We start from the raw sequence: 17,389 nt of genomic DNA, 5'->3' as shown, positions 1-17,389 counted from the left end.
TTGGAGGAATCGCTCCAATTCGTCACTATGCCTGCTTTTATCGAGTCCCCCGAGACCAAAGCCCAAGCAGCTGCGGATATTTCAGGGATGCCAGCGACAGAGCTTCCGGAACTTGTTGTGAAAACAGATGAGATCCGCAGTAGTACCAATGGCCATACGAATAGTCACACCACAGACCCCTTCAAACTCAGTCAGGAGTTTGCGTATACGCCACGCAAGATCAAGGTCATTACCATTGGAGCCGGCTTCTCTGGTCTTCTGATGGCACACAAATTTCAACACCGGTTCCCCGAGATGGAAGACATTGTAGAACACACCATCTTCGAGGCTCGGAGCGATATTGGCGGCACATGGTTGGCGAACAACTATCCCGGAGTTCAATGCGATGTTCCCGCTCATATTTACGTACGTAACCGCGTTTCATATAAACGACTCTTTCTAATCGTATCTAGGCATTTCCCTTTGACCCCAATCCCGACTGGGAGAGGTTCTATGCCAGTGGCGGTGACATTCTAGCTTATATGAAAGCGACAGTCAGGAAATGGAACCTCGATCGTGACTTGAGACTGAATACTCGGGTGATCGGGGCGGAGTGGCAGGATGACTTAGGTCAATGGAGAGTTACGGTAGAACATGAGGGTGTTCCAAGAGAGGAATACTGTCATGTCTTGATCTCAGCTCAAGGAGTCCTTGTGTAAGCTTTTACCATGGCTGTTATTCCATCCAATGCTAATTGTCCACAGACACGAATCATGGCCAAAGATCCCCGGTCTGAAAGACTTCAAGGGCCATACAACCCACTCAGCCAGCTGGGATCACGACTTTGACTACTCCAACAAACGCATAGCCGTGATCGGTAACGGCTCATCGGGTATTCAAATCGTTCCCCAGATGGTTAAACTACCTGGCACGGATGTTACCAATTTCGTCCGAGGTCCGGCCTGGGTTTTCTACCGGGCCCCTCCCTCGAAACACTTGGGTCGAGAAGATGACGATCCCAATCCTCGATATTCAGCTCAAGACAGAGAACGATTTCAAGACCCGGAGCTTCATTTACAGCACCGCAAGGGCATTATCTCACGAACCAACAAGTCCTTCTATGTCTTTAGAAAAGGAGAGAACAATGAGGCAGGAATGAAGATGGCGGCCGAGCAGATGGCCGAGAAGCTTGGACACGATCCAGTTCTGTGCTCCAAGTTGATACCGAAGTGGGAACTAGGCTGTCGTCGCATAACGCCAGGTCCAGGATATCTGGAATCGTTCCTGAGACCGAACTGCCACCTTACGGATAGTGCTATCACGCAAGTGACAGAGAAGGGTCTCCGGACGGCTGATGGTAAGGAGCATGAGGTAGACGTCAGTAAGTACACGCGCTTTATCTCTTAGAAAGTAGAAATGCTAACGCGTGTCCCAGTCATCTACGCGACCGGTTTCGATGTCTCATTCCGGCCCCGGTATCCTATTGTTGGCCTCAATAACATCGACCTCCGAGAACAGTGGAAGGAAGACCCTGAAGCATATCTCTCAGTCTCCGTACCATCAATGCCCAACTACTTTATGATGATGGGTCCCAATTGCCTTGGTGGCCATGGTTCACTCGTAGAGTCCCTCAACTGGACAGGCGACTACTTCGTCAAGTGGATCAAGAAGATGGCAACTGAGGATATCAAGTACGTCGTTCCGAAGAAGGAAAAGGTTGATGCCTTTATCAAGTACTGTGATCAAGTCCACAAGACTCTTGTTTGGAGCGGTGGTTGCACGAGTTGGTACAAGAGAGGCAGAGTTGATGGTCGAGTCACGGCGCTTTTCGGTGGAAGTGCTCACCTTTTCAACCGTATGCTTGGAGACATTCGTGCGGAAGACTATGATATCACGTACAACACGCCAAACCCCTTCAGATTTATGGGTAATGGGTTTACGGCTTTCGAGATGGATCCTGAGAGCGATCTCTCTTGGTATGTGGAGAAAGCAGAAACACTTAGGTGTTAAGTAACGAATCGCTACGGTATCCTTGTTTAGTTCTCCAGGCTAGATAGTAGCATGTCCAGTGGTTCCTGTTACTATTAAGGCTTTTTCTTTTAGCATGTGCATCACGGCAGTCTTTACAGCATGTAGTAATCTGAGGCTTGTATTTGTAATTAAAGAATATTCAAGTCAATGGTTCCAAAGTCAAAGTTGTAGTCAACAAAAGGTTCCAGTAAATCGTGATAGCGATTGAATAAGTCTTCATGGAACACGGCATTCTCAGGCGATGGTAAAGCTGTTGTTGTGGTACCAAACTCATTATCAGCAAGGAGGCAATCCGCGATCCTGCTCGTCGACCTCGTCACAAATGGAAACAGAAGCACCCAGTCGAAATCGCGAGATGATGAGCCTGCGTCCTCCCCATTACCACGGTTGGAAGTAGGCTTGGGTTTGCCAGCATGCATCATAGTTCGAGGCATTGCGCGGAGTCGTTCAAAGCCTTGTCTTATGACATTCGCAGAAGCCCACATATGCTGAAGCTGGCCAACGGCTTGATCCAAGATGTCCAGACCCTCTTCTGCTTCCTGCGAGAATTGCTTAATCCGACTTGCTTGTAGAAGTGCAATAAATGCCGTTCCACAGTACCAGCAGGTAATTGCCATGAGAAAACGCGCATTTCCGCGAGATAGAATATCTCTGAGAACTCTAGCGATGCATGACGCTGCCAATATTGCTGGTGGTAGAGCTTGAGGTAGATCTGGGGTTGTTCTTTGGAGATGCATGATGATTATTGCCGTGAGGTAAGGAAGATGCAACTGATGGACGTCGCGGTCAAAAGACTCTGTACGATTTGAACCAATGGGAAGCTGAAGGTCCGGTGGCAATGATTGAACCCAGTCAACGAGCTCCTGTCGGAGTTCTTTGGGGAATGGAGAACAGGTCGAGTCAACAGACCTGGACAGCGCTTTGGAAACTTTGCCTAGAATGCCACATAAACGAACCCAGTACATGAATATTCGGCCTTTCTTTTGAGATACCGGATCGCTCGGAAAGTCGGACGGTTGAACTTCCTTAATGGTCATGTCCTCTGGACAAATAATACAAGGCTTGCTTTGGCAAAGGGACGTGAGCCTCTCGCGCGCCTGAAAACAGTCAACATGTTTCCAAACTCGGTAAAACAATAACTAGAGACTTACGAAAACAGTCCACCACAATCTCCTTCGCAGGCTGAGATGAATCTCATTTGATGCGACGGTATCTTCTTTCGGCTCACGATGAATATTCATCTGCTGCGCATGTCTGATTATCACAGAAGTCCACCACCAAGAAGCATGCCGATGAGCTGTAGCTGGTGATCGCGGTGCCCACCAGTAAAACATCGAAATAGCCTTCAACGCTATAAGAATATCCGGCTCCTCATCTTCATAGAACATCATCCTTGCTTTCTGGTAGTAGGCAGCTGGTCCCTCGTGCGGTATTAACGGCGGTTGTATATGGCTCGCTGCAAGCGCAAGAGCATTGGCAAGCATGGGTGATCTCTCCAGTTCGGATGTGAGAGTCTGGCGGTCAAGAACAGGACACCAAGGATAGCAGTACTCGAAGTATGTCTCGGAAAAGCTCTGTTGAAGTTCTTGTTGTCGAGGATTTGATGCTGGGTTCCGAAGCTCGAGATTTGCTACGAGCTCTTGTTGTTCCGCTTCGAGTTGATTCTCTGGCCCGTATATCTGGAGGAATCCTGTGTCAACATCTCCTGCATGACTGCGACCGGCACCTTCCGTTGGTGATGTGCTCGATTGGGTTTGATGGATGACAGAAATGTCAGGACGATGCTCGGTCGGGGGAGCAGCAAATACCACGTGCGGTGTCGAAGCTGGTGGAGGGGCTGGTGATTCAATATTGCCATGGTATTCTAGGTCATCTTGAAAGTCGATATCGGTACTGTCCAGCTCTTGTCTACCATTATCCCCATCATCCACTTGATATTGTTACTTAGATCCGAGTAACAACAAGGACGAAGGCCAACTTACCACCTGGATTAGCTGTATCAGTCACAGCATCGTACTCTGCTTGCGTAGACGCTTGGCGACGCTGCTTGCCTCTTCTGGACGGCCGAAGATGACATTCCTGATCTTGGTTATCGCAGTTAGAGCATCTCGCATGGCCCTGTGAGCTTCGGCTCTATTACGCAGTCAGCACTCGGCAAATCCATTTTCGGTAAGTGAGAAACTCACTTGCAGATCGCATTTGATCTTCTTCGAATGGCAAAACAGACAAACGGCTTCAGCACGTTTACGTTTCGGCTGCTGAGTGGTAAAGTGGAGCCAATTGCCGACGAGTTCAGTCATTGCCGAGTGATGGATTGAACAGTGAAGATAGGGAAACAAATGGAGTGTTGCCGAGATGTGCCCCATATATTAAATCAACATTGCCCCTAAAACCCACGGACCCAAGTTAAAAGGCCGAGGGCAACTGAGACTGGATGGAATGCGGGGAAACCACTAGTCGCTAACTTGGCGAGTCTCGGCACTGATAAGATAAGTTAGTGAGGTTATGCATTCTATACTGAGTTTAGGGTAATTCACCTTAATTTACTGAAATAAGACGTTTGCAATGTACTGCATCACTTGAAAGACTCTATTATTTAGTCACCTACTCTATGACAGTTAGCATTATTTGTTTTAAAGTTGATATATTTATTTCTAGGAACTTCGAGTATATTGTCCACTGGTTATTAATCATCGAACTGCACACTACGTTTGCATGGAAATTATATCACACTTTCAATTACACAGTATTCTAACGGAGACTAAGAATCTTTTTCCACGACCGAACCCACCAGCGGAAAGTATTACAGAATGTAGCGGAATTGCATGTTCTAGCTTGCATGTTAGTTGTTGTCCAACGACGAGGAACTAATGTACTGACTTTCTTGTCGGTGAGATCATCTTCGTATGCATGATCAAATCCCTCCATGATACCAGCCTTGTCGCGCTTCTTGTTAGTCCACATACACATAAGACGATGTGCAATTGCTAGCAAGGCAGCCACAATAGCCGTCACAACCACAACAATAAATCCTGGCACGTATCGAGGCGCGTCTTCCTTCTTGAAGCACAGGGGCCCAACGAAATTACCTGGTGAGATATTAGTTGGCTGTTCCCAAGAGACGTGGACATTTGCTTACCCATGCAGTAGCCGATGTAGAGGCCAGAAGAAGCGATGGAACGCTTTGTATAGCCTGCTGTATTGGCAATTTGCAGACCCATAAGCACAGCATATCCACCACCAACAGAGGGAAGGATATAGACCGCAAAGAGAAGGGCACCTGTCGCCGATTGAGGAAGAAGCCAAAGAAGAAGAGAAGCCAGAATTGTGCCGAGCTGAGCAACGAAGATTAAATACGTTCTGACGTTCTTGTATCGGTAGGCAAGGTAGGGCATGAGCAGTTGAAGAGTTCCTGCATACAGACCACAGGGCATCATAAGCAGCAGTGAGTTAAGAGTGCTGAACCCAAATCCGTTGATGATGATGGGAACAAATGTAGAGATGGGTGCATTTGCAATCATTGACAAAAAGGCGATAGCGAAAACGACCCAGAATTTAGTATCCAGCAAAAGCTCCCAAATCTGGGCCACCTTCAGGTGGGTGTTTCGAACTCCAGAGTTGTTAGACTTGAGTCGAGCGACGATGATGTATCGCTCCCTTTCGTTGAAGCCCTTGGCTCGAACTGGGTCTGGAGGCAAGACGAAGACGAGTATGATGCCCCAGACAATGGTAAGAGAACCGGCGAAATAGTACATATATTTCCAAGAAGAAACACCCCCATTAATGAGACCGAATCCATAGTTGACGAGGGGGGAGATGATCGAGACGTAGCCAGTACAACTGTACCAGATACTGTTCTTCAAGTCAGTATGTATAAGCTGCTGATAGATGCAAGTTCATACCCCATTCGCATAGCTTGCTCATTCTTCTTGTAGAAGCTCCCCTAACGATATTAGTGCGTGGGCATTGGTCGACAGGCATGTTACTTACGACGATCATCATAAACATTGGGCTAATGCCACTTTCTAAGAACCCAAGAAAGAACCGCTGCGTATAGAGGGTCTTGTAATCCTTACAGACCACGGTCAAGATAAGACAAATACCCCAGATTGTAACAATGCCAGAAGCAACTCGTTCGATCGGATATCGTTGGGCAAGCATCATGGTCGGATAGGCTCCCACAATGAAACCAAGGTAAAAGATCGAGGCTGACATGGCGTATCGATCTCCGCTAAGGAGACCTAAGTCTTGTCTCAATCCGAACAAAGCCTGTTAAGCACGAGTTAGTGGCGTTCGAATTGCCATACACACGGACATACCGCTTGAGAAAGCATCGCCTTGTCGTAATACTGCAACATGTATGTCGCACACAGAACAGGCATAAGTCTCCAATCAATCTTGCGACGCAATTTCTTCTCCTCCTCATCCGTCCACATCTCATCGCCTTGATAAGCCGCTAGAACCTTCATGGCTTCATCCTTATGGACGGTGTCAACCGTTTTGCTCGGCTGTATCTCAGCCATGCCTTCATCGTGATTGATAGTAGGTCCCTTTTCGGAGCCGGACATTGTTGATCATATGTTTGTTGATGAGTTAATAATTGTCGCATTTCGAGTGCCAGGGCTGGATACTTATGTCGGATCCTCGTGCACTTGTTCAACAGGGATAACCTGGGGTAGCGGATTGGCAGTCCGGGGTATGAGGAAAAGATGGAGTTGTCGTGGTGTGGTTGTGGCTGGGCGACCTTACCCGACCAAGATTACCGAAATGTTTGCCGATGACCTGGACTCGGCGCTAATTTCCCCATCAAGCGCGCCACTTTTTGATGTTTGGTCATACTCGCGACTCTGTACTTGTTCAGTTCCAATTAACAGTATTTCACTGCAGGTTATAATTCTACACAACAACTTCTTAGCTATCCACAGGAAAAGCGCTATGAAGGTAAGCACACGTCTCGAAATCCCCAGCGGGGAGACGATGCAAGCCGTCAAGCTCATCAATCCCGTCAACTTCGGCCCAGCAATTCTTGAGAGGTTCATGGCGCCTCCAGTCCCAGGTCTTGAGACATTCAAGTCCTCTCCGTCGTTATCATTCCTCCTCGAACACAAGTCTGGTCGAAAACTCGTTTTTGACTTGGGAATTCGGAAAGACTATGAGAATTATGCACCGTCAATTGTCAAGTATCTTCCAACTACGAAATACAATATTGAAGTGGCAGGTAATGTGGCGGATATCCTACAGCAGCATAATGTCCCTCTGGAAGACATTGAAGCTGTGATATGGAGGTGAGTAATCATTGGTTGACCAATACAGTCTAGGTTGTCCATGTTACTGAAGTCCTGCAGTCACTGGCACTGGGACCACATTGGCGACCCTTCCACATTTCCTCCGCGAACGGATCTGATTGTCGGCCCCGGCTTCAACAAAGCGATGCTTCCAGGTGCTCCGGCAAATCCGGAATCCCCCATCCAAGAAAGGGATTACGCGTATGTCAGTCGAAAGCTTTACCAATACATCAATACTAACAGATACCAGTGACCGCAATCTGCAAGAGATTAGTTTCGAAGGGCCAAAGTCACTCAAAATTGGCCAGTTCCCCGCCTTCGACTATTTTGGAGATGGGTCATTTTATCTACTCGATAGCCCCGGCCATGCTGTGGGCCATCTTTGTGGCCTGGCCAGAACGACTACTAATCCAAATACGTTCGTTCTCATGGGAGGAGATGTCTGCCATTACGCTGGCATTTTCCGACCGTCTGAGTATCTTCCGATCCCGGAGACCATCTCCCCACACCCATGCCACCCGAAAGAAGATAGCGTTCTCTGCCCTGGTGAAGCATTCGCACGTTTGCAGAAGTCACGAGGAAGGAAGTCAACCGATAGTCTGTTTGACCTGACCTTCGGCTTGGATCTAGAACTCGCCACCAAAACTACTAGGCAACTACGAGAGTTGGACTGTAACGAGAACATCTTTGTTATTGTGGCTCATGACTCTACAGTCCGTGACGGTGTACCACATTTTCCGCAAAGCATAAATAATTGGAAAGCTCAAGGGTTCGGCAAAGAGTTGAAATGGGCGTTCCTCCGTGATTTGGAGAATTATTGGAAAGCCGAAGGATTGATGTAGACAGTCACATATTTAGTTTGGAATAAACATTCACCAGCGTCACATTACCTCCATTGATTAGTGCACGATTGTCCATCATTAGTAGGCTAGATTAACCGGAGAGCGGACACGTCTCGGCTATGGTGCCAACTGACCATGAGGATGTTCGGCTATGTGAATGGCTATCCCGTTTTGGAAAAGCTTCGTCTTTCACGATGGGGCATCCCGGTTGCACCATGGACTAGTATATCTTGTCCCCGGATCAGAGAACGCGGGGGTAACAAGGATTTTGCGGGGTGTTTTATTAACACGAGCTACGACGATGCTTTTCCTTGCTTAAACTATTCAATTTGACACACCGTTTTCTGATTACAGAAACACCATCGTATTTTATGGGTTTTTCACCCTATCTCTTCAACTTTCCAAATCATATCACTTTCTACATTGAAGGTCCACAATGCCGTCAGCGAACCCACTCCGAGATGATGCTTTTGGAGCGTCAAGCACTGATTTGGATTATGATGTTCTCATAATTGGCGCTGGGCTCAGTGGAATCCTCAGCCTTTACCGTATGCGAGAGCTTGGATTGAAAGCCCTCGTACTCGAGGCTGGGTCTGCCGAAGGAGGAACTTGGTTCTGGTGAGCCGCTTCATTCATCGCGATACCCACTGACTTTCAGCTAACATCAATTCAGGAATAGATATCCCGGTGCACGATTTGACTCTGAAAGTTACTCGTACATCTTCTCATTTTCACAAGAGGTTCTCGATGAATGGAATTGGACAGAACATTTCGCTCCTCAACCAGAAACACTTCGGTACATCCAGTATCTCACATCCAAGTTCGACCTCAAGCGTGATATGCAATTCGACACGCGTATCAAGTCAGCAAAATTTCAAGAGGATACTTCTTCATGGTTGCTGGAAGATGAGGCTGGATCCCATTACAAATGCCGGTACCTCATCACAGCGATGGGTATCTTGAACAAGCCGACACTACCTAACATTCCTGGTGTTAGAGACTTCCAAGGCGAGTCCTGGCATACGGCAAGATGGCCCAGTGATTCTTCGAGTCTTATTGGAAAGCGAGTGGGTATCATTGGCACAGGTGCAACAGCCATCCAGACCATCCAAGCAATCTCTGACAAGGTTGGGCACCTTACGGTATTTCAAAGAACTCCCAACTGGACAGCTCCTTTGAGAAATGCAAAGATTAGTCCTGAGGAGATGCAAGAAATCCGCAAGAGATACCCAGAAATCTTCCGCCAATGTCGCGAGTCGTATTCATGCTTTATTCATGTGAGCGACCCCAAGAGCATCTTCTCTATGACAGAAGAAGAACGCGAAGAACACTGGGAAAAGCTTTATGCTTTGCCTGGGTTCGCCAAGGTTCTCAGCATCTCGTCCGATGTATTCACAGACCACAAGGCAAATGAGCTGTATAGCAAGTTTCACGCAGACAAGATTCGCTCAAGAGTCAATAATCCCGTGATTGCTGAAAAGCTGATACCGAAGAATCATGGCTTCGGTACAAGACGAGTCCCTTTGGAGAGTGGCTATTTCGAGGTCTTCAATCAGTCCAATGTCAAGTTGGTGGATATAAGGGAAGATCCGATTTCCCAAATTTCAGGAACTGGTGTTCAGACGGGTGACGAGTTTCATGAACTTGATATTCTGATTTATGCTACTGGTTTCGACGCTGTCACTGGTTCTTTCAATGCCGTGGATATTGAAGGCCGTGGAAACACCAAGTTGAAAGATGTTTGGGCTCATGGAATCAAGACGTTCCTCGGGCTTACAGTCAAAGACTTTCCAAACATGTTTATGATCATGGGACCGCACCAAATGTTTGGTAACATCCCCAGGTACGTTTACTCTCAACACATATCTAGACAAGGTTACTGACAACTTCATTCTTGCAGGTCAATCGAGTATGCCGCTGACTGGGTGGCTGAGTTTATCCGTTATGCCCGCGACAACAAAGTCACTTATGCGGAAGCGACTGATAGAGGTATGGAGGAATGGACGCAGCACGTGCATGACTGCGGCAAAGGATTACTGGCCAATGAGGTTGACTCTTGGATGACTGGGGTAAACAAGAACTTGGCCCACAAGCAGAAGCGGTCCATGACACGATATAACGGGCCAGCCCCAGGATATCGAAGGAGATGTGATGAGGTTAAGGCGCGGGAGTACTCGGACTTTGTGATGAGGCATAATTGAATGATGTAGAGAATTGATATGCGTGCTATTCCAAGTCTAGTTCAATAAGTAGTTGAATAAGTCTATTTAAACTGGTACTAGGACGTTTTAACTTCGAATTCCATAGAAGGCTCGGGGTTCGAGATTGCCCATTTGATTCCCTCTTCCATGACCTTATCCCATCGCTTTGACTCACTTATCTGCTCCCCATAGCGGCGAAAGCCATGGGGCAAGCCCTTGAACACGTGGATATCCGTTGGGACCCTGATACATGAGTTGTTAGAAACCTGCCACCCAAGGTATTGGTGGCAATCTTACCCTGCCTCAGCCAATTTCTTTCCGTAAAGCAACCCTTCATCTCTCAACGGATCGAGTCCACAAATACCCAATACCGTAGGTGGCAAGCCCTTTACTTGGGAGACTGTGGCATTCCCAGTGTTCAATCGGAGATCGGCATCCTCAGAAGCCGAGAGCGGAAACTTGAGTAGTCCAGTGAAAAACTCGATCATCTTCTTGGAAAGGATAGGAGCATGTTCGTTCTCAATGTAAGAAGACAACGAGGGGTCTTTGAGCTGTTCGAGTTGAGACTGATAATGTTCCGATTGAACCAATGCGGGGATCATGAGGATCTGTCCAGCGATCTTGGGACTCGGAAGTATGTCAGGAGAAGACACATTTTGTTTCAGAGCTAAAGAAGCCGCAAGTTGTGCACCTGCAGAGATACCCCCTACCAGGACCTGATCAGGATTACCAAGAAGCTCATCTATGTGGTTGTGTACCCAGTAGAAAGCATCCTCAACGTCGTTCCAGGCTGTGGGATATACTGCATCAGGTGTGTGACGGTAGTTGACATTGAACACTATCGCGCCTGTACCGAGGGCAATCCGCGTAGATATCGCATCTTCTGACGATAAAGAACCGAATAAATAGCCCCCTCCGTGAAGGTGGATGTAAACAGGAAGACGTGCGTTTGCATCGGCATCTACTGGTCTATAGCTGCGTGCCTGTAGAACAGTCCCATCTCTTGCCAGGATGTCATGATCTGTTAGTTTAACTAATGAAGCTAGGTGCTTCATGTCCCTGGCGGAGATCTCCTCACGGCCTTGGTTGACTACCTTCTGTTGCTCGTAGATATCGGCGAAAACAGGAGGAGAAGAGAGGCTTGCTTCGATTGCGAGCCATTCCGCCGATTTGCCGCCGTATTCGGAGAAGTCGCACATGATGATTGTCTATGGTTTTACAGATTGAAAAGTGCAGAGGTGTTCCATCAACATGTGCTGTCCTCTGATGCGAGCTTTCCAATCAGCGATAGTTAGTCAGTCCATTGCGCCATGACACTAGCTGTACCTCGGGTCAACCGCATGCCTCGATGTCGGAGTTGGGTCCGGGAATGCCTAATTGGGATAACCGCTGAATTTGTTGCCGAGAATTGCCATGAACTACCCAAGATATACAACATTGGTAGAAATATCAACATTCAATAGTATTTACTACTTTATTTACTCTAGCAATACTTCGACAACATTAGACATCATGGCTTCGGAAATACCAATCGATCCTCCTTCTCGATCGCTGAAAAACAAAGTCGCCATCGTCACCGGCGCCGGCTGTTTTGGAGATGGCATCGGCAATGGTCGGGCGATCTCAATCATGCTGGCAGATGAGGGTTGCAGCGTGATATGTCTTGACATGAACCTGGAGTGGGCAACCAAAACAGCTGAAATGGCCAATCAAAGATCAGGTCGAAAGAATGCAATTCCAGCGCAAGGAGATGTCACAGTTGCAAGTGACTGCGAAAAGGCTGTTGCATTGGCGCTTGATAAATTCGGGCGACTAGACATACTTGTCAACAATGTCGGAATAGCAGGGGCGTCAGGAACAGCTGTTGACGTGGACATGGCTAGTTGGGCAACAGGGCTAGAGGTCAATGTGTCGAGCATGGTCTTAATGGCCAAGTACGCTATACCAGCCATGATCAACAATTCTGGGGAGATCAAGGGATCTATAGTCAACATGGGGAGTGTGGCTGGCCTCAAGGGCGGAACACCGCATCTTCTGTACCCGACTGCCAAAGGCGCTGTTGTTAATATGACACGAGCCATGGCAGCGCATCACGCCCCGGATGGTATTAGAGTTAATTGCGTTTGTCCTGGAGTAAGTGCATTCGAACCAAAAACTACGACACTGCTAACATGCCTAGATGCTCTATACCCCAATGATGTATGCGGAAGGAATGACGGACGAGGCCAGGGAGGCGAGAAAGGCACGAAGTCTACTGGGAACAGAGGGTACAGGATGGGATGCCGCTTGTGCTGTTGTGTTTTTGGCAAGTAACCATGCTAGGTGGATCACGGGAGCCATCTTACCAGTAGATGCTGGAACTACTGCAGCCGTTGGAACGAGCTTACCAGCAAGTGCAAGTGTGAATGGATGAAAACAACATAGTTACCATAGTCTCTATCTATCAGATCATGCTATTCATGAAGTAAGGCAACCCGTGACTTAATCTTCCCTTCTACTAGCTCATCCAGAACTTGCTCAAATTCCGTAATCCTTCTTGTCTCAACACGAGGTCTGATATGCCCAGCTGCAACGAGGTTAAGCACCTGCTTGAGGTCTTCCACTTGGGCGCCATAAGAAAAGATGAACGATAGCCTCTTCCTTGTGCCAATCTTCATGTGAATGGTGTTTTCTGTATCCAGGCTTCCGATGCAAAGTAGCTTACCACCACGACGGACTGAATCTGTTAATCGAAGTCACAAAGTCAACCGGTTAAACTTACCAATGTGTTGAGCGTCTTCAAATGTTTGATGAGTGCCAACAAAATCCAAAACAGTATCGATCTTACCCGAAAGACCACTTTCTATGACAAAGTCTTGAGGAGATGTCCCGACCGGCACAATGTCGCTAGACGGAATGCCCAGATGCTCTGCTTCATTCAAAAGGTCTTGTCGTATATCCGAAATGATAACTCGTGCTCCAATGTACAACAGTATCTGAAGACCGTTGAACCCAAGGCCGCCTAGACCAAAAAGAAAGACAGTGTGTTCTTTTTTGACTTCTCCTCTTCTAATGATGGCGTGGTATGCAGTACTCACAGCATCTGTAGCTACCGCGGCTTCTGCCGGGGTGACGCCTAGCAAGATCTCAGTCAGAAACATATCGGTCATGTGCTCAAATACTTACCCTCGGGAACCTTTACTACACCCGTATGTCTATCACCGCATAAGGCGCATAGAAGCCATTCTGGCCGATCCCGGAGTGATGTCCTCTTTCACATAGTTGTGACAAGTCGTGGGAGCATTCTGTACAATCTTCTTCTCCGCAGCCTGGGACTGCATGGAGAGCTACAACGTCACCCTAGAGACTTTGTCAGCGGTCGTATCGATGCCTTGACGTTCGAGTCTTACCACTTTTATGTCATTAGTCTGCACCGCGCTGCCTAATCTCATGACCTGGCCACAGCCTTCATGTCCCTACATGATCAGCGGTGGTCGTGTATATGTGTATTATGTCCATACCAGAATGTACTTCTCCTCAAACCAAGAAGGTTGGTTGTCTATAGTGAGCAACGAATGATCACTCCGGCAAACTGATGGTGATTAATTTTGGATCCATGCTTGGGGAGAAGTTGGTCGTACCACCGGATGCGAGCATTTTGCAAAGGACGCCATTTGGAGTGAGATTGGGAACAGGTACTTCTTCGTAGACCTCAATCATGTCAGTAACAGGAGCCTATGTTTAGCGAATCTCACTTACTGGCTTTGGGCTTCCTCGATGTTTTCTCCAGGCATACATCGTTGTTGAAAGCTCTGATGTTGGCATTATAACACAAAGGCAAGGTACAAATTGGTGTAATTTTGATTCCACTGAGTGTATTCTCAAATACACGATCTGAATACTACGAAAACATCGGTTGTTTGTATGATCGTTTTATTATTGTAGTCAATGCCGAGGAAAGGCTGGAAGTATGCCATTGGCTGGTAAATCAGTTTGAAGCCGAGGGGAAAGTGCATCAGGCTCTCGGTTATCTATTTCAGGACTAGCACCAGTAGCATCCCTGGTCACACATCGTTGGTGTCAAGCGACTTCAACTGCGACCTTCGGCCTTGAGGAATTCAACCCCGACGAAGGATTCTATGGGTCGTCAAATCTCGGCGAGCTAGGCTGCTATGAATGCTTTCTACTTTCTAGCAATCTGTAAGTCTTGGTTCTGTAAGCTGACCGCGCTGGTGGGTAGGATGCTTTATTTTGTGGCTGTTGTAGGCGGTTGTGGTTGTAGGTTGTCGATGTGGGGCGGAAGGAAGCGAGAAAAGCCGGATCAAAGAAAGGAAGTTATTTTATGCTGTGCCTACGGGTCACATATAGGGTATGTAGAAAATAAGGTTTATGTCGGCAAAGGAGTTATAATGCCCTGTGGAAAATATAAACATTATAAAAAGCTTATCCAATCAAACGGCAGCAGGTATGTTTGCAGCAGAGTCGTTGATGACCAATTGCCTTTTTGCCTGAATCGGTAAAACGCTTTTCCAGCGTGATGTTTGAGAACTTGTAATAAGGAACGCGTCCTCTCACTAGCTGCCACTCAGTAAATTTATCCGACACCTTGTCATACAAGTTACCACTGTCTCTACTGAGTGCGTTTACAGTAGTCATCCTCGAAATATTGTTATTGATATGTCGCGTGATAAAACAGCCATTTAACTGCGAGACTCGATACAAACCGAACAATATCATTCAAGTCCGACAGAATAAAGGATCATTCTAGTCTCCTGTATGCCTGAGGCTAAAACTCTAGCGCTATGGGCATGTATCGCGGTTAACCTAGAAACCTGCTAAGTCCTAGAATGAGATACATAACGCAAGTGTCATAAAACCTCATTCCAGACGATACAAGTAGAAACTTGCCACGCGAAATCCCCAATGAGTTCCTTCCTGCAGAGTACACACAAAAACCCGAGTCATCCGAGCGAGTCCACGAATCAAGCTGGAGACGTTCGGCCGACAGATATGAAGAAAAAACTGCGTGAAAGACAATTAACTCGCAATCGCAAAGCCTGTTTACCTTGCCGAGAGGGGAAGGTTCGCTGTAATCGTTAACAACCTTGTTAAACCTGCGTCAGACGTGGTCATTCGGACCTCTGTTTTTATGACCAGCCACCAGCGCCAAGGAGCCCTAGGCAAGAGGTTGTTCAAGTCAACCAAGCAGTTACAGATTCAGCTCAAAACAAAGAAAGGGACACATCCTCGGCAAAGCCCACCAGCAACAATGATAGAGCATCAATCCCTACTCCATCTTTGCTCGGCGGCAACTCCATCATCTCAGTAGCACGACCAAACAGTACCCAGCCCCAGTCAGACAATGAGCGCCGTGCTGCTTTCGCAACAGGAATTTTCCCCTTATTGGGTATGAGTGAGGCCTCTGATAACGAACAAGGTCCTCGACCTGGGCGATCGGATCTAAAACTCGCCGATGACCACGAAATGAGTGCGCTCTTGAGCCTCTACCGGGATCGAGTCCATCATTTCCAATTTGTTATCGATGATCTTGATAAGATAGAAAAGCTTGTGTGCTCACTTGTCAATCGGAATACGAAAGTAGGGCAAGTGGAAAACCATAGCCTCTGCCTCCTTCATGCCATTGTTGCGGCTGGGGCACAGTTCTCTGACCTCAACAATGCCGCACGAGTATCCAAGTCTGGACAAGAATGTAAGTAGCCAACTGTTCGTGTCTACTCAGAGGGTCACTCACATATACCAGTGAAGTCTCCGCTGGAGAGCCTCGGCTCGTTTGACTTGTTATGGAATCCATCCAAAAGGCTTATCCAAGCACTGCTTGTCCTCGGGCACGTCTTATAGAATGACATGAACCCCCGTGCAGGATGGATCCTACGGGGAACTACCATTCGGCCGGCACTATCTATTGGCCTTCATCAGCCTCCAACAATACCAAATACTCTCCGCCTCAAGCCTGGTGAGTCACAGCATCTGGGGTAAGTTGTTGGTTTAGCCTTCCAGCCTTTGCCTTGCTTGAGCTGACGTATACCTTGATGGCAGACTCGCTATAGTCTGGCAAGATACCCTTCTATCTTTAGCTTTTGGTCGACCGCCTGCTTCTAAAGAGATGGGCCTCGAATCAGACCCGCCAACGATATATCCAAATGCTCTTCCTGATCATGTTTGAACTACCGGCAAGCCATGAACTGGCTGTGTCGTCTCACACTTAGACATCTACGAAACTTCTCACAAGGACCCTGGTTGGAGCATTGTATTCTCGTTTCCCGAGATCTCCGCAACTTGGAGGCTTCTCTCGCTGCACATTCAGAAGGACGACAGAACTGCACCTCTATCCAGGTGCTCCAAGAGCATTACACCTTAAAGCTACATCGTAACTTTGTGCTGTCTACGTTCTGCCGACCGATCCTTTCAACAAAGGCAAAGAAAATTTGTTCTGACGAAGAATACTCGCAGATCCTGAGTCAGTTCCAAGCTGCTCTGAAAGAAAGTGTTCGTGCATTTATCAAGCTACGTTCGATGTTGAACTATGCTACTTCGTCATGGGCACTCGTCCATAATGGACTCTCCTCTGCCTTGCTCCTCAGCTTTATGAGACAGGATTCGCCAGCGGATGAAACACGACAGATCCAAGCTGAACTGCTGCAGACGTTGGCCGATCGCAGCGAAGACGTGGGGCAATTTTCCACCGCGCATAAGAAGTCTCTGAGAGCGATAAAAGCTCTACAAAGATTAGCGGAACAAGACGAAAGTAGAGTCTAGCCTTTGGGTTCAACAAATGAACGTCCGTCTACGAGCTTTCCGGAGGGAATGGATATCCCCTTTAACCCCTTGAACGCCTCCCAGGAACAAAGGTTTGAGTTTCGCTCACTGGGTATAGTGATCATATTGCTAACCGAACTTTCGCGTAGTATTTTCATCGTCGATGAATGGCCTCGGACCTTTGACTTCGATGACCTTTCACCCCTAGAATCGTATAATTTCATCATGTCGGACCAGGTACCGATGGATACAACGTTTTAGCTCCCACTCGGCTCACCGTATCATGAGTCGACTC

General features: G+C 47.5%; 8 protein-coding genes across 8 annotated transcripts; 4 read left to right on the top strand and 4 right to left on the bottom strand.

Annotated features, from left to right (window-relative positions):
* Positions 1 to 27: 27 nt before the first annotated feature.
* FIESC28_01139 (uncharacterized protein) lies at positions 28 to 1,989 on the top strand (the record flags this gene model as incomplete). The annotated part of the gene is made up of 4 exons (XM_031155290.1): positions 28 to 405; positions 453 to 694; positions 744 to 1,360; positions 1,415 to 1,989. 4 exons carry the CDS (start codon positions 28 to 30, stop codon positions 1,987 to 1,989), a joined length of 1,812 nt encoding a protein of 603 aa, XP_031020702.1.
* A 149-nt stretch (positions 1,990 to 2,138) lies between these two features.
* Positions 2,139 to 4,310, bottom strand: FIESC28_01138 (uncharacterized protein; the record flags this gene model as incomplete). The annotated part of the gene is made up of 4 exons (XM_031155289.1): positions 2,139 to 3,107; positions 3,162 to 3,940; positions 3,993 to 4,143; positions 4,197 to 4,310. The coding sequence occupies 4 exons, from the start codon at positions 4,308 to 4,310 to the stop codon at positions 2,139 to 2,141; spliced, it is 2,013 nt and encodes a 670-aa protein (XP_031020701.1).
* A 503-nt stretch (positions 4,311 to 4,813) lies between these two features.
* On the bottom strand, positions 4,814 to 6,578 carry FIESC28_01137 (uncharacterized protein; the record flags this gene model as incomplete). Its single annotated transcript, XM_031155288.1, has 6 exons — positions 4,814 to 4,840; positions 4,891 to 5,099; positions 5,150 to 5,862; positions 5,913 to 5,953; positions 6,001 to 6,279; positions 6,330 to 6,578. 6 exons carry the CDS (start codon positions 6,576 to 6,578, stop codon positions 4,814 to 4,816), a joined length of 1,518 nt encoding a protein of 505 aa, XP_031020700.1.
* Positions 6,579 to 6,945: 367 nt separating this feature from the next.
* Positions 6,946 to 8,137, top strand: FIESC28_01136 (uncharacterized protein; the record flags this gene model as incomplete). Its single annotated transcript, XM_031155287.1, has 3 exons — positions 6,946 to 7,295; positions 7,356 to 7,496; positions 7,546 to 8,137. 3 exons carry the CDS (start codon positions 6,946 to 6,948, stop codon positions 8,135 to 8,137), a joined length of 1,083 nt encoding a protein of 360 aa, XP_031020699.1.
* Positions 8,138 to 8,573: 436 nt separating this feature from the next.
* On the top strand, positions 8,574 to 10,338 carry FIESC28_01135 (uncharacterized protein; the record flags this gene model as incomplete). The annotated part of the gene is made up of 3 exons (XM_031155286.1): positions 8,574 to 8,755; positions 8,811 to 9,980; positions 10,038 to 10,338. The coding sequence occupies 3 exons, from the start codon at positions 8,574 to 8,576 to the stop codon at positions 10,336 to 10,338; spliced, it is 1,653 nt and encodes a 550-aa protein (XP_031020698.1).
* Positions 10,339 to 10,415: 77 nt separating this feature from the next.
* Positions 10,416 to 11,537, bottom strand: FIESC28_01134 (uncharacterized protein; the record flags this gene model as incomplete). The annotated part of the gene is made up of 2 exons (XM_031155285.1): positions 10,416 to 10,581; positions 10,636 to 11,537. 2 exons carry the CDS (start codon positions 11,535 to 11,537, stop codon positions 10,416 to 10,418), a joined length of 1,068 nt encoding a protein of 355 aa, XP_031020697.1.
* A 313-nt stretch (positions 11,538 to 11,850) lies between these two features.
* Positions 11,851 to 12,751, top strand: FIESC28_01133 (uncharacterized protein; the record flags this gene model as incomplete). The annotated part of the gene is made up of 2 exons (XM_031155284.1): positions 11,851 to 12,471; positions 12,518 to 12,751. The coding sequence occupies 2 exons, from the start codon at positions 11,851 to 11,853 to the stop codon at positions 12,749 to 12,751; spliced, it is 855 nt and encodes a 284-aa protein (XP_031020696.1).
* Positions 12,752 to 12,791: 40 nt separating this feature from the next.
* FIESC28_01132 (uncharacterized protein) lies at positions 12,792 to 14,037 on the bottom strand (the record flags this gene model as incomplete). Its single annotated transcript, XM_031155283.1, has 7 exons — positions 12,792 to 13,054; positions 13,100 to 13,453; positions 13,504 to 13,518; positions 13,596 to 13,677; positions 13,728 to 13,793; positions 13,839 to 13,909; positions 13,959 to 14,037. The coding sequence occupies 7 exons, from the start codon at positions 14,035 to 14,037 to the stop codon at positions 12,792 to 12,794; spliced, it is 930 nt and encodes a 309-aa protein (XP_031020695.1).
* Between the last annotated feature and the right edge of the window lie 3,352 nt (positions 14,038 to 17,389).

The sequence above is a fragment of the Fusarium coffeatum genome, assembly GCF_003316985.1.
Source record: "Fusarium coffeatum strain FIESC_28 chromosome Unknown BRIP53273_contig_32, whole genome shotgun sequence".
NCBI classification, from domain to species: domain Eukaryota; kingdom Fungi; phylum Ascomycota; class Sordariomycetes; order Hypocreales; family Nectriaceae; genus Fusarium; species Fusarium coffeatum.
The sequence above is the reverse complement of the archived record's forward strand: the minus strand, read 5'-3'. Positions and strand labels throughout refer to the sequence as shown.